The following is a 27,961-nucleotide window of genomic DNA, read 5'->3' on the forward strand; positions in this document are numbered from 1 at the left end:
TAAGTGTGGGGAGCTAGAGTTTGAACACAGATGTGTTTTACTCTCATCTCTAAGCTCTGTGTTGTACTATCTTCCTAAATTGCTTACATCTCTTGACAGAGAGGTCTGGAGGCCTTTAAACAGTTTTTTTTTTTAAGCAGTTCCTTTTTTTTTTTTTTTTGAGGAAGATTAGCCCTGAACATCTGCTGCCAATCCTCCTCTTTTTGCTGAGGAAGACTGGCCCTGAGCTAACATCTGTGCCCATCTTCCTCTACTTTAAATGTGGGATGCCCACCACAGCGTGGCTTGACAAGTGGTGCATAGGTCCACACCGGGGATCCAAACCGGCAAACCCCGGGGCACCAAAGCGGAATGAGCGAATTTAACTGCTGCGCCACTGGGCCAGCCCCTAAGCAGTTCCTTTTTGTCTCACTTTTCCCTCCAGCTCAAAAAAAAGGGAGACAGAAGCATTTGTAACTTCCTTTAAAACCAGGTTTTAGGTCAAATGGGCTGAGTGAGTGTTTTGAATTAAGAGAAGTTTGATTTTTTGTGCCCACGTCTCTCTACAGCTGATTGTGTGTGAGTCAGTTGGAGATTTATTTTGTTTAATTGGCAAATTCCAGGAGGGTGGTTGATGTTAGGAGTGTGTTGAGGCATAGTGAGATATTAACCATGTGGTGTGGATTACACAGGATGCTTTGGCCTTTCTACCTTCAGACATCTGAGCTAATGGAGAAATTTGTGATTAATGTGCCAAAACTTAATCAAATAAAACTTCTGGAGATTGAAAGTGTTTCCTTTTTTCTCTTTTTAAAAAGAGGTTTAGAAGAACACTAGAGTGTTGGGTTAATAGATGATAAGAGGCAGTATATGATAGTAAAGTGCAGCTTCAGTGAGTGACCATATATTGATCTTCTTTAAACTTTAATTTCCTTCTGTAGAATGGGAATAATATTATTAATCCAGAGACTTTAATGAACTAGTCCATATAAAGTGCTTAGCACAGTACCTAAGAAGTAGTAAACACTCATTGAATATTAGTTATTATTGTGTAAATGCTTTTTATATCCAGTAAAGAGAGTGTGAAAATAAGTTCAGAAGTAGAATTTAGAATCTTGTCACATTTCTCTGGTTTTTTTTTTTTTTTTTTTTTTTTGGAGGGCATTGATTAAGTGCTTTCTGTGTCATGAAAGAGTAGATCATAGGAGCTTGGGCTGGTTTTTGAAAAAGACTTGTCAAGACCCCCTCATCGGTCAAGGCCAGTTAATTTTCCTTTTGGGATCTGGAACATTACCCTATCAAGTGCCCTTTTCCACTTCTTTTAGAATTTACATATGCACACATGCCTCTAATATTAAAAAAGTCCTTCTTTAGCCTATTTCCTTTAACTCCTGCATTTCTTTTTTCAGGTCTGGCTTTTAGAAAAAGAGTAGTCTAATCTCATTTCTGTCCACGCTTTTCACCTTTCATTTATGTGGCTAATCCAGTTTTTGCTTAGTACTCTTCCAAAACTGCTCCTGGTGACGGTAATGGTGCCTTAATTGATTTAAGCAATGGAGACTTTTCCGGTTTCCTTTCTTTTTTTTTTTGGTGAGGAAGATTGTCCCTGATCCAACATCTGTGCCAATCTTCCTCCATTTTATGTGGGACGCCACCACAGCATGGCTTGACAAGTGGTGCTAGGTCCACACCTGGGATCTGGACCTGTGAACCCTGTGCCACCAAAGCAGAGCTCACGAACTTAACTACTGTGCTACTGGGCCAGCCCCTGTTTTACCTTTCTTGACCTCTACTTCATTTGACTAGTAGTTGCTTTTTAAGGATACCCTAGAGCTAGTTGAATGCTAGTGAAATTCCTCAGGGGATATTTTAAGTTCTCCCCAGTCATACACGGAAAGCCCTTAGCTGGAGCTTTCAAGGAGCTTGTAAAAGCAGCTGTTCTTATCTTTATCAGTTGAGCTAATGAGGGGCAAACTCTGGGTACGGTAATTCTTATCATTTTCTAAGGACAGTTTAAAAAAACCAGTTTGGGCTAAATTTGTTTCCACTCTAGGTAGACCATCTGTTTGTCTTCCCTGATGGTTGTCCTAGAACCCTTAAATAGAAATCTCCAACTGTGTAAACAGACAATTCTCTTGCCTCACTGCTTACACTAACCTGTTGTACCCGTTTGGGTGTGGTGGCAGGAACTAATTTCTTATGTTTTAGCAGATTAGCTCTCGGCACACATGCAGAGTAACAGGCTCCCTTTCTTTCGTGGCATTAATTTTAGTGGGATTGTATACTTTCAGAAACTCCCAATTGACTGATAATCTCTCAAATGAAGTGGTTTTCTGCTTCATTTGGAAGCCTCCTGTAAAAAAACAAAAACAAAAAACCTGTTCTAGGATCTTTGCTAATCACTTAATCTGCGTTAATTTTATATTTTACCACCGAGGGGCAAAAACAGATGATTACCCTCTCCAGTCCCCTCAAGTGGGCTAGTCTTTCCTGTCATTCATTGTCTCCTTTTGTAAAACCACCCTGTTCATTGAGGTCTGCTTTACAGCTAATCTTCATATTGTGAGAGCATTTCTGGGTTCAAACTATATTTAGTTGAAATACAAGTAGTTTCATGTCTCTCAGCTTGACACTTGTTTAAAATATTAAATACCCCTTCCAGGTATGTTTTGTGACTTCCCAGGTTGTTGTTCTAAACCTAACTAACACTTAGGGTTGTTTGTTGTCTTTATAAGTTTTCTCTACATCTTCTCCTGGGCCCAAGCCTTTACTTTTTCTCCCAGCAGCCTAGGTTTCTGGATAAGTATTTTTCTTGCAGTTATGTCACCAAGTTCGTTTCCTATAGACTTAGGTCTAACTTAGGCAGCCTTCCTTGGGTGTTCTAGGCTCTTCCTGTAGCAGGTTTCTAAATAGGCTCTCTTTGGTTGTGGAAAGTTAGTTTACATGTTTATTATCATGATTGTTTTTCCTGGCCTCTCTTCTCTTAGTTTTGTTTTTCTGTTTGCTTTCTGTCTCTTTTTGCTGTGTTGTTCTTAAAATTCGATTAACATCCTGTTTATCTTGGCCTCTTTCCTTAAAATCAATTTATCTGTCATTCTCTCCAGCCTTTCTTTCTACTGCAAGTGTTACTAAAAAGTCTTCTTCAAGATTCTGACCTAGGACATCAGTCCCAATCTTTCTTTCAAGATTCTTTCTTAGGACATCAGTTGGTTCCTCTGGAAATTTCATCTCTTTGGAAACTCATGGCTTACCCTGGTCTCATTGTCCCTTTAATTCCAGTGCATTGATAATTGCTCTAACTTGCCTTAAAGATTCTTAAATACTCTTCAATTTATGATCATGTTTTGGGGAATGATGAAGTTGCCGCAGTAGATGAGGGGAGCTATTTTGTCTCTAGGTTTTATCCATAAGTAAACAGCAAAATGTAGTGGAAAGAGTATGGATTTTGAAGGGAGAAAAATTTGAATTTTAAATCTTCCTTTTCCACTTAGTAGTTTTGAGGCTCTGAATCTCAGTTTCCTCATCAGTAAAATTATATCCACCTCATATGATTGTTGTGAGACTGAAAGGACAGTTTATATAAAAGATGATACCTAGAGGATAGTGAGCATCTACATACCAAAGGTCTTTTTTCCCCCCTTAAGAAGTGGACTTCAGTTAACTAACCTTATTGTGGTAATCATTTTGCAATTTGTATGTATCAAATCATCAAGTTGTATACCTTAAAGTTACACAATGTTATATGTCAATTATATCTATCTCAATAAAGCTGTGGGGAAAAAACAGACCTCTTAGACCCCGTTAAAGTAGTGACAGTCCAACATATGAGAGCACCATTCATTTAGTAAAGAAATATTTATTGAGAACTTGGTATGTGTCAGGCACTGTGGTAGGAGAAGAGGTGTTAAGACATTATCTTTGTTTTTAAGATAGTTTACAGTGTGGTATTTCAATTTATTTTGGTAAGTGCTATGGTAGAGATAATCACAGTACCATGAGAAGACTAAGAAAGGGAAACCAGACTTGGCTGGATCAGTAGAGGTCTGAATAGGTGTTAAGGATCACTTTCTGCTGGGAAATGATGATTGTGCCCAATTTTTAAGGATTGGGTGAATTTAGCCAGGGATATAAGCTGGGGAATAGTGAAGGAGGCATTCTGTGTTGGAGTGTAGTGGACAAAGGGTACTTGGGAGTTAAAGTGAGATGGAAGTGTATAGTGAGGCTGGAGAAGATGGTATTTAGGGACCAAATTATAAAGTACCATGTGTGCTGAGGTGTTTTGGCAAGCCATTGAAGGATTTTAAACAAGTAAGTGATACGGTCAGAGTTCTATTTTAGAAAGTTTAAGGTGTACGGATGATGGATAAAGGCTTCCTTGATGTCTGTATAGATTGGTGATGCTGTTAAATTTGAGGGGGAGAGGGAAAGATGAATTAGAATTTAATAGTGGGGAGAACTGTAGAAACAGTTACTAAAGAGAAAAATAAAGACTGTTAGAGACCAAAAGTTGAGCATTGAATGAAGACATTTTAGTGCCTAGCAGGGAACCTGATCTAGCACAGAGTCTGGGTAGGCTCTGAGGGACAACATTTGGGGAAGGAGAAATGGAGTAGGTCTTTTAAAGCCAAAAGACCATGAGAAATCTCTGTAGGCAATCTCCAATAGATATCCTATTAGGAAAGCAAAGTCTCTGAGTGTTGTTGATAGGCTGATGACATAGGAATTTATTGGTCAGATAGCAGTGGACTGGCCGGAAGTGGTCTTTGTATGTGTTTTGAGTGTATATGTGTGTGCCTGTCTTGAGATTACAGTGTATAGCCAGCTACCAGTGTACAGGCTAACCTGTAAACATATGTTTTAACTGTACCAGGAACTAAATAATCATAGTTAAACTCAGTCCCACTATGCAAAGAGAAAACAGTGGTCCCTTGGTATTTAACTAAATCTCCAGAAGAATACCATAATAATCATTTTTTAAAAAGAATGAATTATTTGTGTTTTATTCCAATACCTTGTGCAGAAGCTGTCTATATATGTAGTCATCAGTTTGATCTGCAGTTCTGGGGTAAGTTGTGTGTTTCTTGGAGTTATTTGCTTCTGGAGTCCTTTTAATTAGACTCAGTTTAAGATCACTCAGAGGTGTGGAAATCTACTGGTCTGGATTGGTAGCTTGTTTTCACTGTGACACATAAACTCGTGCATCAACACCTTGAAGCTTGACTCTAGTTGCTGTTGACAGGAGGACCTGAAATGGTCCCTTTAGGTGAGGTTGTTTCCAGAGAGAAAAGGAAACTTATACTTCTTGAGTATAAGACTGAGTAAATCAGGTTGATCTCTGACCGTGTTTAGTTAGATTTGCACCTGAAAGTGGAGAGTAAGTTTTTTTTGGAGTTGGATTCTGGTTGTGTTGGGCATATCCTAATGATTTCATAGGGAGAAAGTCTTTGTGTGCTCTGAGGAAACAACTGCATGGCCATTAGTGCTAGTGGCAAAACTTTAGGCTAGGAAGAATGAAAGACTTCTGAAACTTTGGGGATAATATGGACAGTGGAGTTTCTGCATTAAGGATATTATAGAGTTTCTGTATAATTCCTCCCGTGAAATGAATTCCTTGATCATTTGACAGGAAGGTAGGGGTTCCACGTGTTTCACTAAGCAGTGAACCTGCTTCAGTGCCTATGTGTTCAGTGGCAACAGGCATCCTGCACTGGGAATGCGTTTATCATTTTTAAGATAAGTCATTCCACAAACATATTAAATCGGAGTTGACAAAAGTGGGTATCTGTAGGATCAGAGCTGGGCATAGTTAATTTTTGAGTTATTGGTTAGCAGTCATGTGGTTCCCCTTCATCTGAAGATGTTGCAAGATTAAGTTTTGAACAGAGTTGAAGAGTGATACCAAAGTGAACAAAAAGGATTTCTTAAAAGATAAGATAGATGACAGATATGTTGAATATTGCTTAGAAGTAACAAGAATTGCATAGCATGTGGGACTCACTGAGTGGAGAAAGTGTCACCAAATGCAAACAGGAAGGGTGTGTCTTAGCAAGATAAGCAGTAGCCTCCTGGTGTGAACACTGCTGTTGGATTACTTTTGGAAGGAATGGAGGATAGGGAGCTGTGTGGTTAAGAGCTTCTGGCAGTCTAAGGATCACAATTGTATTGATTGCCCTGAGATCTGAAACTAATCTGTAGTCTTTTCCATTAGGTTTCTGAAGGAGCCATAGGGGAGTATTACAAAAGACAGTAAGTCTTTGTTCTAAAAAAGATTCAATATGAGATTTATTTATTTATTTGTGCTTTTTTCTTTTTTAAGAATGGCACCTGAGCTAACATCTGTTGCCAATCTTCTTCTTCTTTTTTTTTCTTTTTCTTCTTCTTTTTCTCCTCCCCAAAGACCCCCAGTACACAGTTGTATATTCTAGTTGTATGTCCTTCTGTTTGTGCTGTATGGGACACCGTCTCAGCATGCCTCAATGAGCGGTGCCATTTCCTCATCCAGGATCCGAAGCGGTGAAACCCTGGGCCACTGAAGCGGAGCACGTGAACTTCACCACTTGGCCATGGGGCTGGCCCCAAGGTTTATTTTTGATAATCACTTCAGAATGGATATTGGAGTAACTGAGGCAGGGTTTTATAAGGATCAATTTAAACTCCTATTAGGATCAGCACCATGTATTCTGCCTATGTCAGTCAAATCTTTAGCCCAAAGAGTACAGGTATCTGATCTAACAGTGGGTTAGGAAAGGCCAGTATGTGCAAGAAAAAGAGAGTGTCTAGGGCTGCTATAATTTTGTTTTGTGCACACTTTTCATTTGGAATCTCTAAATATATGCTTTCTGTGGAGCATTTAACTTGACAATGCTATCTACAGAACAAGCCTCAACCTAGTGAATTAGCCAGAGCAGAGGTCACACTGTAGGAGGGTGTCTTCCTTTTCTAATGGACTAATTGAAATTGGTAAAAGTTGGGAGACTGGGAAATAATAGGGTTATTGGTGATAGTCACCACTGTTATTCTCTTAGTACTGTGAGGAAGAGTAGAAAGAAATTTAAGGTAGAAACAGAAGGCCTTGTACCCACTTGGAATTTGGAGGCCTCTTCTTGAACAGAAAATTAACTTCATTTTGCCTAGTAAGAACAGAATATAGTAGCGTATTAATTGAGATGCTCAGAGGTATGTCATTACTGAATCTCTAACTTGGCTTGTTGGACTCCTATCTCAGTTTTAAGGGATAGTCAGTTCTCTAGCACCTGAACTCTTTATGGATTCAGCATTCCCCCTACGACAGTTCTTTCCCTATCTGTCATAGGAGGGAATGTTAGACTTTGAGTAAGTTTAATTTGAAGGGACATGTGGGTTTTTTCCTTTTCATTCTTCTCGAATTTTTTGACAATATTTGGTTGTAATTCATCGAAGTAATGTATTTGCCAATCCACTGACATTCTTCTCACTAATCTGGTTATTTCTGGTTTTAATCCATTAAAGGTCTGAAAAGACCTTATACTCGTTTGCCTCTAGGTCTGTACCAAAATATTTCCTAAAAGTTTTTAAAATCTTCTGATTATGAATAATTTTGCTTGCAATTTTGGATTTTGGTCCAATCTACTTTGGTAAGAAAGGCATCTGGGCTGGCCAGAAGCAAACACCTTTCTGTATCTTTAGCTTTCTTTAAACTTTCTTCTCATTTATGATATCTAATCTGCATTAGGATCCCAACTTGCTTTTTTGAACCATCTTTGACCTCTGTTGGGGAGACTAGTAGTCTATATAAGCTTGTGAAGTTCTGGCAAGCCTGGGAGTGTAGATGTCTAAAAGTATTCTAAACTCCTCAATAAACCTTTGGTTCTCAGTGGGCTTGGGAATTCCATCTGGGATCAGAGTTTAAAAACAATGGCATGACCTTCTTTTGAAGAGTGGGGGCAAGTCCTTAATGGAAGTTGTGTGATTGTCTGTCCCTTGCTATGTGGGTACTCAGCAGCAGGGAAGGAGATAGGACCATGATATCTAAGGGAAGAAGGTATTAGGGAAGCCCATAATGATAAAGAAGTTGTGAGAGAAGTATGAGGTCTTCATCTGAAGAGTTAGAACATTGGGATTCTAGAAGACGGGATAAAGGCTGAGCTTTGGAGGCAGGAAGTCAGAGACAGAGAAAAAGCTGTCTTTTCTTTAGCTTTTGTGAGGAAATCCTTCAAGGAAGTTAATTTTGAGCTATTGAGACATTTAGATATCTTGGTGTACAAGTTTAAGAGAGTAGACAATTGCTTTGGCGATTTTTCCTCCTTTGGTTCTAAGGCCTTGCAAAAGTATAAGCCCTTGATGAAATCATAAGTTTCCCGAAGTGGCTGCTGCAATTATAAACTATCCTTGGTATAATTATGCCATATTATCGAACACATACTTGGGCTATAATAAATATACATATATTTGATTCTTTGAATTGACAGTCCCTACAACAAATAACAAAAAGGAGATTCCTTTACCATTTGGTAGACAAGTGTATACACAGAGTATGTAGGCAGTTGAGAGAGAACCAGTAGGCTAGTACCTGCAGTCCTTGACTCTGGCTGAAACCATGAGTTTTCTGAGGAATCTCTTAGACAGGACATAGGTAGACTAACAACAGAACATATACAGAATAGATAGAAAGATCTGCTCTCTTTGTGTCATTCAAGAAAGAGACCAAGGGACTGGCCCAGTGGCGCAGCAGTTAAGTTCGCATGTTCCACTTTGGCAGCCCGGGATTCGCTGGTTTGGATCCCAGGTACAAACAATGCACTGCATGTCAAGCCATGCTGTCGTAGGCATCCCACATATAAAGTAGAGGAAGATGGGCATGGATGTGAGCTCAGGGCCAGTCTCCCTCAGCAAAAAGAGGAGGATTGGCAGCAGATGTTAGCTCGGGGCTAATCTTCCTCAAAAAAAAAAAGAAAGAAAGAAAGAAAAAAAAAGAGACCAAATTTCCTCTCCATATCTACCCACAAGAAACCAGAAGGCTCTGAGCTAGAATGAACAGAAACCTGTGAGAGAACAGAACAGACTCAGAGCTGAAATCAGCTGAATCACCATCAGAAGGTGCCAAAAAGTGCTAAACCCGCGGTTCAGTAGGTTCTTAAGTGTTGGTGGTCTGTCAGCTTCACTGAATGGCTCAATTGTATGATCTCTGTAGGACCTCCAAACTGTTAAAGAAGCAATAACAGCTATTAGAGACCAACTAAGTGAAAAACCTTTATTGCTAAGTACGGAACCTGATCTGTCTGAGTCTAAGCAGGTTCTCAGTGATGAGGTTCAGGGTGGGAGAAATGGGGTAGGTTCTTTAAAACCAAAAGATCGTGAATTATCTTTGTTTCATGTTAGAGGAGACAAATCTTTGAGTGTTGTTGATTGGCTTGTGATATCTGGGTTTGTTGGTTGTTAAGCACTGGACTGGCTGGAGATAGTCTGTAGCATATGTGTGATATGGAATTATGATGTCTGGCTGCCTCTGTTTTGTCTGTAATATGTCTGAATTAAGATTTTGTCATCCAGGGGCCAGCCCCGTGGCCGAGCGGTTGAGTTCATGTGCTCTGCTTCGGCGGCCCAGGGTTTGCTGGTTTGGATCCTGGGCGTGGACCTAGCACTGCTCATCAAGCTGTGCTGAGGCCGTGTCCCACATAGCACAATCAGAAGGACCTACAACTAGAATATACAACTATGTACTGAGGGGCTTGGGGAGAAGAAGAAAAATAAAAAAAGAAGATTGGCAACAGATGTTAGCTCAGGTGCCAATCTTTAAAAAAAAAAAAGGATTTTTGTCATCCAGCTGCTGCATTAGCATTAGCAGGCTAGGTGGCCAGGTCAGGGTTTATCAGAGTTTAGTAGTTCTCTGGGTATGAGGGTTTGGGTCTTAGGAGGGAGGTCTTGGGTATAGTTCTGTAGCTATATGCTTTGAAAAGTGGTCTGGTGGAGAAAGATGCCAGCTTTAATGGGTCTTAATCTGTTCTTATCTCATCTAATAGTGTTCTTATCTGTTGATATGCAGTAAACCACCCCAAAACTTAGTGGCCTGAAACAGCAACATTTATTTTGCGCGAAAATCTGCAGTTTGTCCAGGGCTTGGCAGGGTTAGCTTGTCTCTGTTCTCCTCGGCATCAGCTGGGGTGGAGCAAAGGCTGGGGGGCTACATTATCTGAAGGTTTTATTCACTAATATTTCTGGCGGTTCAGCTGGCTGTCTGCTGGGACTGTTAGCTGAAATTCCTACAAGTGGCCTGAGTCAGTTCCAAGGTGAGTACTCAGAGACAAATCACCTCCCAAAGGCCCCACCTCCAAATACCAACACGTTGGAGATTAAGTTTCAACATACGAGTTTGGAGGGACACAAACATTCAATGTATAGCATACCCATTTTTCAACTATATCAAAGTTAAATACCTTAAAATAATTTGTCTTAATTTCCGTAAAAGAACGCCTTACTAAAAATAAAACATCATAATCTGGAATTTTCCAAATGTGGAAATAAAGGTTTATGAATTACAGATAGTGATACAGTATGACTTTTTGTTATTTGCAGATTTTATTACAGTGCCTGTTACATTTTAGTTACTATGTAGATGCTCTTAAGGATACAAAGACCTAATAACCTTTTAAAACAAAATTCCTAAATATTCTACCCTTGCAGGATAAATGATCTGAATATTACACTTTATATAAAAGTGCTTATGTGTCTGGATTTTTCCAATGGCCTAGAGAGCTTTCAGAGAATGAGTTTTTCAAGCTTTGTCCAGATACGGTAGATTTTATATGTAGGTTTCAGTGGAGAACTTGCTTTTTGGAATGACTCTTCATAGAAAAGAATTTGTACATTAGCTCTAATCTAGAGGTTTTTATTTTTAAAGGAATACAGATATGTATTTCATATGATAATTCACTTATTCCTAAATGTTTTTCTTTTCTGTTTAATTAAATGTAGATACAGATTTTGCTTATTTTGTAGATATAATTTTGTCTTTTTTGTGACAATGTGAAATTGTTTTCAGGTAGGTTTTTAAAGCAGAATCTTGTTTGTGTTAATATTAATTTGGATGAAAAAGCCTGTGTTGATTAAAACATCAAGATGAATGTGTGAAATAAACTTGAGGTAAAGTTCCAAGGTGTACTTGAAAAACATGGATATGTAAGACCTTATATTACCATTTTAATGAGGTTCTTAACCCAGAATCATTTGGAAGAAGAGATGGATGAGTTTCTGAGTTTCCATAAACCCTTTAAAGTATGTATGTGAGTACGTGTAAGTACAGTTTTAATTAGATTTTTAAAGTGACCCTCTACCACCACCATCTCATCCACCCAAAAGTGAAGAATCATTACTTTATGGCTGTGGTTTTCAAAGTGGTGCAGAGACCGGCAGCATCAGCATCACCTGGGAACTTAGTTCCGGGACCCCATCCTAGACCTACTGAATTAGAAACCCTGAAAGTGTATTCCCCCACCCCCCATATATTTTAACAAGTGCTGCAGGTGATGTGATGTGTGCTAAAATTTGAGAACCATGACTTTAAGGTGATAGAGTAGATATAATGTAACAAATACTAGTTCTGTGTATGTTGGCCCATAACCTATATTAATCCACACTAATGTTCATTTGGTGATGTGATTATGGAATAGAAATATCTGTTGAATACAAAATTCTGTAAGCATGTTCATATGTTCTTGTCTGCATAGCAGTTTTTCTTTTTAACAAATATTATTTTGTTGACATTTAAGGTTAGAACTAATATTTGAAAACATTTTGATATATAAAATGTTAATGACTTTTGGGTTTAACATATTTCCACTTTTGGTTAAGCACCTTTTGGTCTGTGACAGTGCTTTGGTAAGCATTGTGGATTACCTTTATCATTTTTAAAATTTTTGCTAAGGAAGATTAGCCCTGAGCTAACATCTGTGCCAGTCTTCCTCTACTTTATATGTGGGTTGCTGCCACAACGTGGCTGATGAGTGGTGTAGGTCTGCACCCAGGATCTGAACCTGCGAACCCAGGCCTTGGAAGCAGAGTGTGTGGGACTTAACTACTGTGCCATGGGGCCAGCCCCCTGGATTACTTTTATCTTGATGAAGACAGTTTTGGTTGCAAGTAACGGGAAACAAGCCACTCAGACTAACTTAAACAAAAAGAGACATTCTTGGGAGGATACTGTTTTGGTACCCAGAGGGAAAAGTGCAGCCTAGCTTTAGGTGAGACAGGATCCAGGAAATGGAAAACCTAGCAACTCAGACAGCTATTCCCAGTGGCCCCCAGGGCCATTTAGAACCTTCTCGTTTCTAAGTGCTACACTTCCTTCCTTGTAGTGGCTCTGACTTCTAGTGCTGGTTTCCCAGGAGAGGATCTGACTGGCTCATTGGGTCTGGTGACTGCGCATTGTCCGGTCAGGTGGCCAGTGGATCAGGATCACACACTACAAATACAGCCACTGATAGTTCTCTTCTAGGGCTTACGCTGTAGCTGTAGATTACATTTTATTAAGGTAGTATACTTTATAGCATTTTGATATCCTATTAGGGTAAAATAGGACTACTTGACTTGCCTTTTGGTTAGTAGTGAGTAGCTTTCTTTTTTCCTTACAGTAACTTTCTCTAAAAAATAAGCCATCACAAATTACTTAGTGAATATTAGAATTATATTGTAGATATAGAGTTATTTAGTAGAACCGTCCCATTATAATCTTAGATTATTTTTGCCTGTGTTTGGATAGGCTATGGAAACATGCCTTCAGTTTCTAATCAAACTGTGTACACATAAAAGAGTATATGTTTAGCTTATGTTTTTTCCTGTCTACATATTACAGATTTATAAAAAGGTATTGGTAGGTTTCAGATGCTTTATTTTACATACATACTAACTGGGTGTTTGAGGGAGCATTATGTGTAAACAGGTATCAGTAGATTTTTGGCACTTTCATTGTCAGTAATTTTTCTTCTGCTAATGTTGATAAGGTTTTGGCATTATGCCTTTAGTTTAAACTCTACGTAGTGAGTTAAAATGATCGTTTGACTAGAACTTGGACAGGATGATATAAATGGCAATATGCTATTATAGAAAGAATCTAGGAAATGTGATGCATTAGTCCTTTGCACTGGAAATTTTACTGGGGAATGCTTAAACTTTTGGCTTACAGTGGGATAAGAGGAAAGAGCAGTGGAAAAAAGGAAACCTATTGTTTACTGTAAAACAATGCAGTGAATTAGATATGGTGATGTTAGGACAGGAGTCTAAATATGACAAATATAGGCAGATTCCATTGCAGTGGCGAATTATATTGTGAATCAATCCTGAACACTTTTGTGGAGCTTCAGAATTTGTAAGACTTCAATATTTATAGTAGTTGCTGAATGCGTACCCTCTACACTGTTTCTAGGCTCTGGGGATGCAGTGTAGATCAAAATTAAGTTCTTGACCTAATGGAGTTTAATGTTCACTTTAGTGTGGGGGAGACCTTATGAACTGAAAGGTTAATTGGCTTAACTGTATATATTTGAAAAGTGTGGGTCTTTATGGATGTTTAAATTTGGTAACTCCCAGAGCTCCTTGGAGAAACGACAGACTCTCGGACTGGGGTAGGGAACATACAAGATGAGCCTAGAGCATTTTCTTGTGTCAGAAAGCTTGGAAGGATGCTCTCTCTACCCCCAGTGATGTGGGTATGTCAAAGGAACACAGGAACCAACTGAAAGAGCTCCCAATGGCCAAAGCTGGAACAATTTGAACCACAAAATACAGTAGTAGTTGATTATAACCCAAAGTATAAAATAAATATTTATGAGTCCATACTGATATAAATAAATGATTGAATAAATAGAGAAATGGAGGAGGAGAGACAAATCTCCCATTCAGAATTCCAGATAATTTATGTAAACATTCTGTTAAGGAGGGAGAGAATAACTCCCTGGTCCTTAAGTGTGGGCTGTACATAGTGACTTCCTTCCAAAGAGTACGGTAAGGAAAGGAGGATAAAAGAGTACAGTAAGGAAAGGAGGATAAAAGAGTACCTGTATGGTGGAGAAACCTTACAAACACTGCTTCAGTCAGGTCAAGGTTAATATCAACAGTGATAAGTCATGTTGATAGTATATACCCTTGATAAGATGTTAAGGGAATGTTATTCTTACCTTTGTCATCCTCCTTTCAACAACCCATAAACCCAGAATAATCATGAGAATCAGACAAATTTAATTGAGGTACACTCTACAAAATATCTGACCAGTATTCCTCAAAACTGTCAAGGTCATGAATAACAAGTCTGAGAAACTGTCATAGCCAAGAGGAGCCTAAGGAGACATGATGACTAAATGTAATATGATATTCTTGGGGCCGGCCAGGTGATGTGGTGGTGAAGTTCACATGCTCTGCTTCAGCAGGCCAGGATCACGGGTTCGGATCCCAGGCACAGACCTCCACACCACCTGTCAAGCCATGCTGTGGTGACATCCCACATGCAAGATAGAGGAGATTGGCACAGATGTTAGCTCAGGGTGAATATTCCTCACCCCCCTCCAAAAAAATATATATATAGGATAAATGAGTGTGGGGTGTATGGGAACACTACTATCTGTAACTTTTCTATAAATCTAAAATTATTCTAAAATAAAAGGTTTTTAAGTTTAATTATTCCCTGTCAATCCAGGAAATATTTCAGAAGTATGAAGTTATAAAGAAGCATTTTCTTATAAAATACTGTGCTTTTTATAGTGTCAGTTTCTTTCCTATTTGTACTAGTAGCCTGTGTTTACAAATGGAGCCTATTCTGGAAACTAAATATCTTCTACACTTTGCTCTTAGAGTAGATCATCAGGTATTTGACTGACTACAGTTTTTGGAGGCTGGAAGGATGCAGAAGACTAGGAGCTTATTCTTGTTTACATTGTTGTAGAAATAAGGTTAATATAATTGGGGAACATTATGTGACAATGTACCTTGTTATTGTGTATGAGAGAGAAGGCTCAATGAGATCTGTTGTTAAGAAAGGGCTCCAATAGTTAGTTGGGCCCAAGGGTACGCAGAGTGCTTACAAATAGTTGAGGAAGCCATCCTGATTTGAACAAAAAAACTTCCTAGGTTAAGGGAAGCAAGGAATGAGTTTTGTTTTATTTTTACCTTTTAGTTTGCTCGTTCTTATGCCTCATCAGCATTTTTTTGAGGATTTTCATTGATTCAACAAGTATTTGAGTGCATATTGTTTGAAATACTATATAATAAACTGTAGGAGAGATATAAAAGTAGGTCACAACCTTGTCTTCAAGAAATTTACAGCTTAATGCGACATGAAAGGAATGATAAGACATCGTTAATAGCTTTAATACAAGCAAAGTGAGAAGGGACATACAAAAGCAGTAGCATCAAAGTGTTGTTGGAAGTTCACAGGAAGGGAGAGATGAAAATTGGATTGTGAGAAAGGAAGAGAATCAGAAGAGGTTTCACATGGAGTGGAAATTTGATGAATTGATAAGATTTTGAGGGTTAGTGGTTAGAATAATGGCACTTGAGGTGGGAGGAATTTTTTTTTTTCTTTTTCTGCTTTATCTCCCAAATCCTTCCGGGACATAGTTGTATATCGTAGTTGCAGGTCCTTCTAGTTGTGGCATGTGGGACGCCACCTTAACATGGTCTGACGAGCCATGCCATGTCTGCACCCAGGATCTGAATCACTGAAACGCTGGGCCGCTGTAGCAGTGTGCGAACTTAACCACTTGGTCATGGGGCTGGCCCTGGAATTTTTTTTTTTAAGTATACTTTTTCGTGAGGAAGATTGACCCTGAGCTAACATCTGTTACCAGTCTTCCTCTTTTTTTTCCCCTTCCCAAAGCCCCAGCACATTGTTGTATATCCTAGTTGCAAATCATTCTGGCTCTTCTGTGTGGGGTGCTGCCACAGTGTGGCTTAATGGGCTGTGCATAGGTCTGCACCCAGGATCCGAACCAGCAAACCCTGGGTCACCATAGTGGGGCGTGTGAACTTAACCACTTGGTCACAGGGCCAGCCCAAGGGAGGAATATTTTGAATAAAGGCAAAGGCAGAAGAGCCCTGGGCTTATTTGAGGGGGACAAAGAGGATGAGATTTTCAGTCTAGGGGTTAATGAGAGAGAAGACTGGGATTATTGACAGCCTTGTGAGTGAGGACTCTGTAGAAAAAGAGGATTGAGCCTGCCTTCAAAATGCCTAGGCTCATTCACTAGGTGACAGGTTGGCACAAGTCACAACTCTCAGTTGTTTCCTTTTTTGTGGATATTAGAACATAACTCACAAACTTGTAAGGATCAAGCAAGAGACTTTGTGGAAGTTCTTTTGGCACATTGTAAAATACTCTAGATAAATTATTTAAAGGTGAATATTGGAAATGGAAAGAGGCAGAGAGAGCTGTGATACTTGATGCAGTCTGGCAAGTGCTTTAGATGTGGGGTGGTCAGGGAGAGGGAGAAATAAGAATGACATTTGCTTTCTGGATGACTGGAAGCACGGAGTGCAGTTCACAAAACTAGACAGGTCAAAAGGAAGAAGAGCTAGTTCAGTCGGGAATTTGATTAAATCAGCTTTGCATAAATATAATTTGAAGTGCTGGTGAGGTATCCAAGTGGGTATGTGTGGTAGGCAGTTGAAATGTGGGCTTGGAGCTTGGGAGAAGAGTGAGGCTAGATATACAGATTGAGACTCGCTTATCAATATTTGCTGAAAGCTTACTAGGTGCATAAACGTTGTTATTGACTGAATGTGTCTCCCCAAATTTCCCATGTTGAAGTCCTAATCCCCTATGTAATGATATTTGAAGGTGAGGCCTTTGGAGATAATTAGGTCATGAGGATGGAACCCTCATGATTGGGATTAGTGCCTTTATAAGAAGAGACTAAGGAGAGATGATCCCTCTCTTGGCCATGTGAGGATATGGCAAGAAAGTGGCTGTCTGCACAACAGAAAGAGGGCCCTCGCCAGACATCGAATTTGCTGGCATCTTGACCTTGGACTTCTCAGCTTCCAGAGCTGTGAGAAATAAATATTATTTAAGCTACCCAGTCTATGATATTTGCTATAGCAGCCTGAACCAAGACAGGCTTCTCACCAGGTTGTGACCTCTTTCTTGCTCTTTAGGTTGCTTGCAACCTGGTGGGTTAATTTTATTAGAAATTTGAGAGTAGAAGGAATAATAGCAGCTAATATTTATTGAGCACTTGCTGTTTATCAGGTACTGTTCCAAGTGAGGTAAAGAGATATTAAGTAGTTGTTTAGGGTCGTAAGTTAATAAGTGACAGCACCAGGTTCAAACCTAGGCATTCTGGCTCTTAGTATTTAACTTTATATAGTCTTATAGCTTAACACTGTACTATGCTGTCTCTGAGTCTGTCTCTGAAGAAAGAAGACAAAGGAGAAACTTGGGAGTGGCCAGAAAGTGATGCAACTTTTCCCTACATGTAGAATAGTGTTTAGGCTTCATTGCAACTATATACTTGAGTTTATAGTAAGGTTTCCTTCTCGGGTGTTCTGATAAAGAAAGCAAATTATTGTGTGGTTAAATGTAGATATACTATATCAATCTTCTGAGCAGTCGTCAGTTATGAAGTGGGTCTGTTTAAATGAAGGTGTCCAGTAGAGAAGAGGTGATGGCTTAGTCTCCAGTAGCGCTAGCCAGGATAGTGTTCAGTCTGAAAACAGCATAGGAGGTCCTTAAGTCATAGTGAATTTATCATCCTTATGAATGGAGGACGGCACTTTTTGTATTTTCATCCTCAATGTGGAGAAAAGAATTCATGGAAATATTGATTTAAGATATATAGCTGAAATGCTTTCAGGTAGTTTCTTACAATAATAGCTTCTGTAGTGTGTCTGCTATAAGCTTGGTACCCAGACTGTGCTTTGCATTTATTTCATGTGGAATGTGCTGCTTGGCTTTAGCTGAACCTTATCTTTTAACATGTGAACTTACACCAGAACTTGATTTTTATGCTTGTAAGAGAAGCTTTATTTTAAAATTATCTCTGATCACTATAAGGCAAAAATTTACAGATGTGGCTAGAACAAATAATATCTGCATTTATTATGTCAAAGTAGATCATTGGTTTTGTAGTGAAAAAGTTGATAAATGTGCACTTAATTTTTTTTTCTTTGCCGAGGAAGATTCGCCCTGAGCTAACATCTGCTGCCAATCTTCCTCTTTTTTTTTTGTATGTGAGCTGCCACCACAGCGTGGCCACTGACAGATGAGTGGTGTAGGTACTTGCCTGGAAACCAAACCCAGGCTGCTGAAGTGCAGCATGCTGAACTTAATGACTAGACCACTAGGGCTGGCCCTGCACTTAATTTTTAAAAAGCTTATTTGTATAGCCTGATCTTGTTTCGGTTTTATTCAATTAAAAACTGCACTTGCTTGGGAAATTTTTTTGACCAAAATCTTCATATGTTTGAAATTTAAAAATAAAAGTAGTTACTTAACAGTTGTTTGATATAAGTGAGTTAGAAAGGTTATTTATTTACTTTTTTGCTGAGGAAGATTTGCCCTGAGCTAACATCCGTGCCAGTCTCCCTCTATTTTTTAGTACGTGGGCCACCAGCACAGCACGGCTGCTGACAGAGTGGTGTAGGTCCATGCCTGGGAACCAATCGTGAGCCACTGAAGTGGAGCACACTGAACTTAAGCAGGGCCACTGTGGCTGGCCCTAGAAAGGTCATTTTTAATTGGTTAACTTGAGAACCAATTTTACCTTTGGTGAAATATTTAAATGCTGATATTGTTTGGTTTTGTTAGTAAGAATATTTACCTCATTGTGGTAGAACCTGGATCTTTTAAACGTCATTTAATATACTAATGAAATTAAGTACCTGCCAGCTATTAAATACATTGTTAGACTTAGAGGCCCAATTTGTTTTGCATCATGCATGAAATGAATTGCCTAAAATCCCTTGATATTGTAGCAGGATATTTAGTTAAAAGTAGGTCTAATGTGATTGTAGAGGTAAACTATTGTATCTATTGAAAAAAGGAAATGGCTAATCTCTAGAAGGCCCTTTTGCAACCTAGGTTCCTAATAACCATTTTGGGAACCTATATGACGAAGGATTGCTTTAACCAGCATTAAGTTCCTTTAAAAAGGAAGAGCTAACTTGAGAGACTGTTTCATTCTGTATGTAATGGTTAAGAGTTTGGGTTCTGGAATTAGACTGTTTGAGTTGGAATCTAGCACTTACAGTGTAGTCTTTGGCAAGTCTTTTATCCCTGAACCTCCGTTTCTTCATCTCTAAAATGTAAGTAATATATGACTTACTTCACAGAGTGGTTGGTATACACTTGTACGTAGTCAATATTTGATAAAAATTATCCAATCTTTCTATATGCCTTACTAAAATTACATTTTATTTAAATTACCATTTGTAAATGGGTTTTTACTCTTAACAGGATATTAAGAAAATATTTTCTTGTCAATAAATTTGTTTCCGTAATTTTAATGACTATGTAATATTTGAACATGCTATTTGTCATCCTTAACTGTTTCATTATTGTTGTGCACATAGGATTTATCTGATGTTTTTGCTCACTGCAGTATTTTGTAATAATGCTCTTGAATGTGAATCTTTGTGTAGTGCTCCTGTTTCAAGCAACAATAACTAAAATACATATATATAAAGATTATGTTGTGCACAAGTTGCCTATAGAACTTAAATTCATTTTCATTTTACATTTAGGAGTTGAAGTAGAGGTTTCTTGGAGCAGAAAGATCCAAATTGCTGTGAGGTGCCGGCGATTAGGAAGGGTGCTTATTAGTAAACGTTTTTAAAGCATTGGGCCATCTTGTTGGAATTTGTATAGGACTGTTATCCCGAACTTCAGTTTTATTTTACAATGATAAGTTCAAAGAAAATCCAGAGAAATCTACTGTGTTCAAAAATAGTCGATACAACTTTTGAGTTGCAGAAACAGTATTATAAAATCTGTTTTTATGGGGCAAAGGAAGACGGGATGCCTGAGTGTGTTTTTTCTTTCACAAGCAGTCTCATTCCAGTCAGCAGTGTAATTGGAATGCAACTCCAATCTGGAGGAGGAAGGGGAATTTTTGGCAAGAAGATACTGAGCATTTGGGAGTTTTGTTCAGATTAAGCATAGACAACCATTCATTATGAGTACAACTCAGTAAGAAGAGCAATAGCGTTCTATTTCTACAGCTGGGATTTACTCTGATATTATTACGTGGTGTGTTGCATTTAGATAACTCCTTTCCAACCAGAAAAATTATTGACTTAAATGAAATGGTAATATTTATTACATCTGCACTTCTGCAAGTGATTTTCTTCAATCACTGCCACAAATCAAATATACTAAAGGAAATTTTTGTGAAATTTAAGAACATTTCTTGAGAAAATAACAACAAAAGGCGTTTATAGTATGATATTTGAATTATGGCTGACCTGCAAGCTCTGAGAGCAAAGGACTATATCTTATTTATCTTTGTATCTGCAGAATCTGTCATAGCATTTGGTACAAAGTGGGTGCTCAGGACACGTTGAATAAAAGAGTGAATGTTGTGGGAAGGTACTCCCTTCTCATTAACCATTTCAAGATGGTCACATCTGCATCTGTGAGAGAGAGAGGAGTTACTGGTATACCAGCATGGCTGACTTTAGTTTATTTGGGTCATCTCTTCTACCTCTTTCAAACCGTCCATCTGCAGAAGGGGTGAATAGAATAGCTAGAGCAGGCTAGGTTTTGGGAATGTAGACTTAAGAATGAGAAATGCTTTGAAGGAATTACTAACATGATTAAATTAGTCTAGTAAAATTAATCTAGTGGAAATCTACAGACCATCTGAGATGGTCCCTAATGAATTCTGGAGTAATGGTATTGCACTAGTGTAATGCCACATTTGTAGTTAGCATGAATCAAAATTAACACATGACTACTCAATATCTGGAGTCCAGTATAATGTTTTGTTTAAGTAGAAAAATTAGTGGAATTCATTGAATTATGTACTTAAGATTTCCACACCTTTCTGTATATATTACTTCAATAGAAAGCTTAAAGATATTGAAATACTAATAGTTGTCTAAGAGAAAGTCTGCATTCCTTAGACTTTATTCTGGCCTCACTCATCTTACAAGTTTTCTCTCCTGCTAGTCTCTTCCTGTAACTTAGTCTAGTGTTTCTCAACATTATTTTTACTTCTCTCCTGTAATAATCATTTAGAAAACAAAAATGAAAGTTCCTCCACATTGCTACCCCTCCCTAGCTCCACGTTTCTCAATCTTGGCTCAACCTTCTATAGTTTCTATTACAAAAGAAATGATAGATTTACAAATATAAATTCATACAAATATAAAATTGTTACAAATACAAAATTACCTTATAATATTCATTCCCCAGGAGATTCTGATACATACCTCTTTGGTTGAGAATTGGTTATGGTGACGATTAGGGGTTTGTCCTATTGAAATTCATTAATTCATTGTTTATTGAGCTCTTATAATTGGTGTCGAGGATGGAGGGAGCAATGGGCTGTGGTTCTAGTACCCAGAGTACATTCCCAAGAGAGACAACAGTGCACTAAAGGCTCCATGTTGTGAAAATAATTTATTATGCAAATAAATAAAATTACCAAATCTCAAGTCAGGTTTGACAATCTTGCTTTCAAAATTTATAAATGAGAGTCTGCTTCTAGGGTATAAAAATAATTTAAGCAGAAACTGGTTGCTAGCTTGATTTCAACAGCTCCAATCTGATCCTGATATTTCTTTATGTTATAAATTAATCTTGTTTCTTCCAGGTCCCTGATATTATCTTCCCTAGGCTCTGGGTTACTAAATTTCAATTTCTCTTCATAAACTTTGAACCTGATTTTAAAGTTCTTTTTTTTCTTTTGATTTTTCATTTGCCCTTTGAAACTTAGTCATATATTAGCAACATCCTATTTATGATTTTTAAAAGAAAAATTTTCAAATATGACCTGATGAGCATATTTTAAATAAAAGGAAACATATAAAAATAAGATTTCGTAAGTGAAAATCATGATTAGTTGAGGATTGGTAATTTATCTGTCATATAGTGTAAAACATTCCCTTTTAGTGAAGTTATTTTAGATTATTTTGGAGTCTGTTTCATTCATTCAACAAATATTTATTGAGTGCCCTTTAAATACTGGGACACTGTGTGCTTGGTGCTGGAGATACAAAGAAATGAGGCAGACATGATTTATGCTATACGGAGTTTTCAACTCCACAGTTATAAGCAACATTCTAAAAGTAAACAGTTATAATAAAGTATGATGAGTGCCTGTGATAAGTATGGGCTTCTGTGAAATACAAGTGGGCGGAGGGTTGGGGCGAACATGTTCTAAAAGGCTTCCTTCCCTTTTGAGATGAGTAGGTGGAAAAGCTTGGGAAACATGTTTCAGGCAGAAGGAATGGCACATGAAGGCTATGGATGAGAGACGGAGTACATTTGAGAAAGTGAAAGTTTAGTGTGACAGGATCTTGGACTTGGGGGTGTGGAGGGAAGGGCTGGTGATGAAAGTTGAGGTCAGAGAGGTAAGCAGGAGCCAGAGCCAGAAGGGCATTGCCAACCAATGTAAAGTTTGGGCCCAAAGATCTTAGGAATGTTTTAGGGATGAAGGTCAGAGAGGAGGAAAGAGAGACAAGGTTCCTGAGAAAGTTGGGTATGAGATCCAGAGCACAGGTGGAAGGATAATTTTGATGAACGTTTTAAGGATGTTTTGGAATGTTATTTGGAGGAGGGGAAATGGATGTAAAGACTTAATCACATTTTGAGGAAGATCACTTTGGGTCCAGTGTGGAGAACTGATTGGAGGGGATTGAGGCTTGAGGCAGGGGACTGATTGGGAGGTTGTTGTAATGACCTAGATAGTAGCTGACAGTGGTCTTGACTAGAGTGTTGGCACTGGTAATGGAAGTGGACAGATGAAGGATATTTCAGAGGCAGAAATATCTAGAGTTGACTAGAGTTGGTAATTGCCAGGAGGTGGGGAGGGAGAGGAGTAGTGAAGGTTGCTGTGGAGGTTTCTGACTAGGACAGTGGAGTGGAAAGCAAGGCTATTTATTGAAAGAAAGTAAACTGGAGGAGCAGTTTTAGGCGCGATGGGAGATGGTGATTGTATTTTGGGGGCATATTTAGTTTGCATGTGTGGAGCTGGAGTTCAGAAGAGAGCTAAGGGTTGGGTTTATAGATTTAGGTGTCATCAAAATGGTAAAGACGAGGGAGAATGTATGGAAAAGTGGCTCTTCAGGTTTATTTTTCAAGAGGACAGGAAGAGTTTTGTCAATCTGTTAAACTGTGAACTCCCTCTCAGGAAAAATGTGAGTTCTCTCTCCCCAAAATAGACATATATGTAACAGGTTACATGTAATTGCAAAATTTACAAAATTGGGCGTCTTTGATCCTTAGGTTATAGAGTAAATGAAGAGGACCTAGGGCAAAACCCTGAAGAATCTCAACTTTCATGGATGGAGCATAGGAAACACATCTGGCAAAGAAGACTTAGCATGAGTTTTATGCCTGGTGTAAAACCAGGTGAATGTGGTGTTAAATAGAAACCAAAAGAAGAGAGGGTTCCAGAAGAGGGAGTAGTGAGTAGTGGCAAATGCCTGTCAAGGGTCAAAAAAGTGTCCGTGGGTAGGTTTAGTAATTAGGTCCCCAGGGCTTTGGAAAAGCAGTGTAGGGGCAGTGGTGAGAGAGGAAGCCAGATTGCAGTGGTTTGAGGCATTAGTGGGAGGTAAAGAAGTGGAGTCACAAAGTGTAGACAGTTCTTTAAAGACGTTTTGTTATCAAGGAGAAGAGGTAGGATGGTGGCTGGAGGGAGGAGGCACGGGCGAGACTTGAGTATGTTTAAATGCCCATGAGGCTGTCAGTAGAGGGACGAAAGACAAGGTGCTGAGAAAGTGCTGTGTTCGATATGAGACCCAGAGCACAGGTGAAGGATCGTGTTAGACATTATAGTGGAAGGAAGAAAAAAAGAATGCATATCAAAACAGTAAGTTTGTCAGATTAGTGACAAGAAGTTGGAGAAATTCGCATGTATTTTGTTTCTCTGAAGTAGGATGTGAAATCATTTCACTTCTTAAATCATAGGATGGTGGTTAAAAAACACCATGCTTACTTCATGAATACTGAAGATTATAATTTGGATTTGTCTATGTGTCGTAAAGGTATTGATCCTGAATATTCTGTTCAGTTTTTATGGTGATAACAAAAGTTTAGGGAGGAATTCTTTTAAATCAAGTTTATGGATTGATATTCTTAGTTATGGCCTTAGTTTTCATGACTGAGTTTTTATGTTTTTAAAAACAAAACTGTTTCGAGGATAGGGCCTAAGAGACTGACTAGTAAATCAGTATCTTGTGCTTGTTTAATAATTTTTTATTCATTTACTGGTGACATCTATCTTCAAAATGATTTTTATTTGAACTTTTAAAGTGATCAGTTATATTTAGACTTATTCCCAAGGTTTCTTATGTTAGATGAATTTTTATACACTAAACTTCCAATAATTGTAATTAGTTGAACAGACTATTTAAACTGAGTAGAAGTAAGTAGAAATTAATGAAACATTACTCATAGATATTTTATAAATTAAACTATAAATATATGGAAATTGGTGTTTTCCCTTCACTTGTATCAAGTTTGAATTAAAGAAGTTGTTTATGACTCTCTTCATAAGCACTATTTTTTTAATTGACATATAATGCACTTACTGTAAAATTCACCCCTTTAAAGTGTGCAATTTAGTGGTTTTAATATATTCATAAGGCTGTGCATCCATCACCAGATGAGTAATAATTTAATGCAAGGTAATCCAGAGAATGTGGATTTAGGACATCTAGCTCAGTATGTTAACTTTTTATTTTTGAAAGATATAGTAGATCTATCTTGTCGTTGAGCTGATGATTTAGAAGAAAATTTCTCTCTCCTGTAAAGTTCCTTTGCAGTCTAGATAGAGAGTAAATAACAAAACATTATTGTTTTTTAAAAAAATCTCCTCTGTATCAAGAGAGCTTTATCTTATTTATGATCCCCTTCAATATAAAATTATTTCATTCTTAAAATGTATATATCAACCTGAATTTACATATTTCCTCCCTAGCACTCTTTTTCCCTTGCCACTGAACTACTCTGAGAATAGATCCTGGTGGAAGATAGGAATTGAGTCCTTATTAGGATACCAGATTTATAAACTTCCTTGCCCTCAGCTGTTACTGGTGATCATTGTTAAAGTTGCAACCACTGGCTCAGATGTCTTTTTGTAGTCTTTAGTGAGAGTTTGTGATCATATGTCATACCTTGCTGTAGCTTCATACTTTGCTGTAGTTAGTGTTTAGTAATTATTTACTGGTGTTTTCAGTGTTTTAAAATGAAACTTTTGACAATTCAGTCATACCATTTTAATTCTTCCCATGTATTTTTTGTTTCCCTTACAGTACTCTGTGCAAAAAACTTGGTGAAAAAGGATTTTTTCCGTAAGTAAATTGACTTTAAATCTTGTATGTTGTGTGTAGGTTTTTTTAGATAGCATTTTCAGAATTGTCTAGTTTAGGGATTTCTCTGTTTAGAAATACACTCAATGTTGTTTTATGAATGCTTTGGTTTCAGAGTCTTTTGACATCACATTTGTTAGAGGATTTTGTGCTTTTTTAGCCTCAGTCCCTTTCCCTTTATCCACCCTCCCATATATTTGTGTGAAATGTGTGTGTGTGCAGGTGTGTAAATGTAGACGTGTGTAATGTATAATGAAGGTGTGCACGTACTACTGGACTTCCAAAAAAGGTTTGAGATTATTTTGTAAACACTTTTTTTCTTTTCTCACGTTTTATAGGAAATTTTACCCATGCATTCAGGATTCCTTGGAAGGTAGAAAAGTCGTTCAGCCTACTTGGAATTTCCAGAGTGTAGGAAAGAGATCTCTGCCACACTTGATCATAGGTGCTGTTATGTCTCAGACTCTCAAGCAGACATTTGGTTCCCATATTTGCAGTCTCTTTGCCAAGCTGTTGTGAATTTTTTTGTGGCTGTATTTAGGATTAAGTTTTGTGAGGGAGGAGTGGGAAGTACCCCTCACGTGTGTTTAAAGTCTTTACCCTGTAACATTATACTTCACAATAGCTTTAAATTATTGAATAAAAATGATAGAAGTTTTAGTAAAAGAACTCTGAGCCAACAAAATTTTATATGTAAAATATTTGAAATTAGAAATAGAGAAAATTTATCAGATTTTTAAATTCAAGTCCTACCAACCAGCAAAAACTGGCTGTGTGTGCTAATTTAATATGGCATTAGATAATTTTTCAAGGGTTTGATTGAAAGAAATAAGCTCTTGGGGGCTGGCCCTGTGGCTGAGTGGTTAAGTTTGTGCGCTCCACTTCAGTGGCTTGGGGTTTCATTGGTTTGGATCCTGGGAGTGGACATGGCACCGCTTGTCGTTTCACGTTGAGGTGGTGTCCCACCTGCCACAACTAGAAGGACCCACAACTGAAAAAAAAAAAAGTACATAACTATGTGCTGAGGGGATTTGGGGAGAAAAAAGGAAAAAAAAAGAAAGAAGCTCTTGATATATTTTTAAATCTTACTTAATTCATTCTACTTGAAATTTTTTTACTTCCAATCTTTCTAGAGTAGAACTGAATTAAAATTTATGAAATAACATAAAATTATATAATTGAAAAAGTTTATGGTATCTGTGCTTATATGGGAAAGCAATTAAATAGGATAATTTGGTACATAGTTAAGAAGAAAGTTAGAAGCAGTCTCCAACTTATGTACCATGTGCCCTCCACCCCACTGCATGTCACCTAATGACCAGTGTGTACTCTTTTTACCCTTCTTAAGGTTGATCTGGGGTAAGATTTATCCTAGTAGGACTGCACAGTGGCAGATAGGATTGGATAGGCAGGTGACAAGAGGAAAAGGGCGGAAAGTCAGGAATGCACCCTCTTAGAGCTGCTTCTATACCCTCCAAGACATCTGCTCTGGTTTTAAAGATAAAATCTTCAGTTTTGTCTCCCAGCGTTCCTTCCCAAATTCTTTTCCTTCCTCCAGAGTCCTAAGACACAGCTTCTCCAATAAAATATCCAGATATCCTTGTCTCAGTTTTCTGAGGAAATCTAGAGGAATCTTACTTTAATTCTTTGTAAACCTCTGAGAGCCGATTATGATCACTTACATGATCTTCATCTGTCCTTAAGTTGTAGGTTAAAAAAAGAAGGAAAGAAGGAAATTCTTTCTCTTTTTCATTTGTGTAGGCAGTAAAAATTAATAAAAATCCTTGAGTTGTGAGCTTGCTTCAGGGATAAGAAAATTAGGGGGAACTGTGTGACTATCTCTAAAACCCAGAATGGAAGAAACATTTGATGGCCGTGGAAAGGGAAACAGAAACGCTGGTCCTGAGGCCTTCAGGGGGTGGAAGTATCCCCCAGGTTCCCACTAGCGAAGTTCCTCCCGCTGTGGTTGATTGACATCTATTTATGATCTGTTTATAAGTTGAGAGTTGCCCACATTAATTTCAGAGAAAGAATTAAATAATAGTTCATAAGTCTTTTAATTAAATGTGAGTGAGAATGTGTGTTTATTGATCAGAATGCAGTTATCATTGATAGTGAAATATAGTTAAGTATGCAGTTTAGTATTGAATGAGAAAAGTAAATTTTAATATGAAGCATAACTATAGGCTGGTGAAATAGATATATATATATATTTTTAACTATAGGAAAAAATATGCTGCCATGTGTTGTCTTTTGTAAGATTAATTTGTATAATTTGAGATAATACTGTTTATTCCAGGGTATCTACCCTTGCTGAGAAAAGTTTTGTTAATTCATTTTTTTGAACTGTTTCAAGTTTATTGGCTTTAAAAACAGATTACTTCTCCCTTCCTCCAAAATTTTAGCAGGAAAATTTTCAAACATATAGGAATATGTAAAGAATTTTACAGTGAATACCCATCTGGATTTTACCATTAAGTTTATC

General features: G+C 37.9%; 1 protein-coding gene across 2 annotated transcripts in view; it reads left to right on the plus strand.

Annotated features, from left to right (window-relative positions):
* Window positions 1-27,961, plus strand: part of SMURF2 (SMAD specific E3 ubiquitin protein ligase 2) — a 115,555-nt gene that overhangs the window by 34,603 nt on the left and 52,991 nt on the right. For both annotated transcript variants that reach the window (XM_023652198.2, XM_070227043.1), the window contains exon 2: window positions 25,420-25,458. In XM_023652198.2, coding sequence (XP_023507966.1) covers window positions 25,420-25,458 — 39 coding nt within the window. The remainder of the gene's footprint in view (window positions 1-25,419; window positions 25,459-27,961) is intronic.

This window comes from Equus caballus, chromosome 11, assembly GCF_041296265.1.
Source record: "Equus caballus isolate H_3958 breed thoroughbred chromosome 11, TB-T2T, whole genome shotgun sequence".
NCBI classification, from domain to species: domain Eukaryota; kingdom Metazoa; phylum Chordata; class Mammalia; order Perissodactyla; family Equidae; genus Equus; species Equus caballus.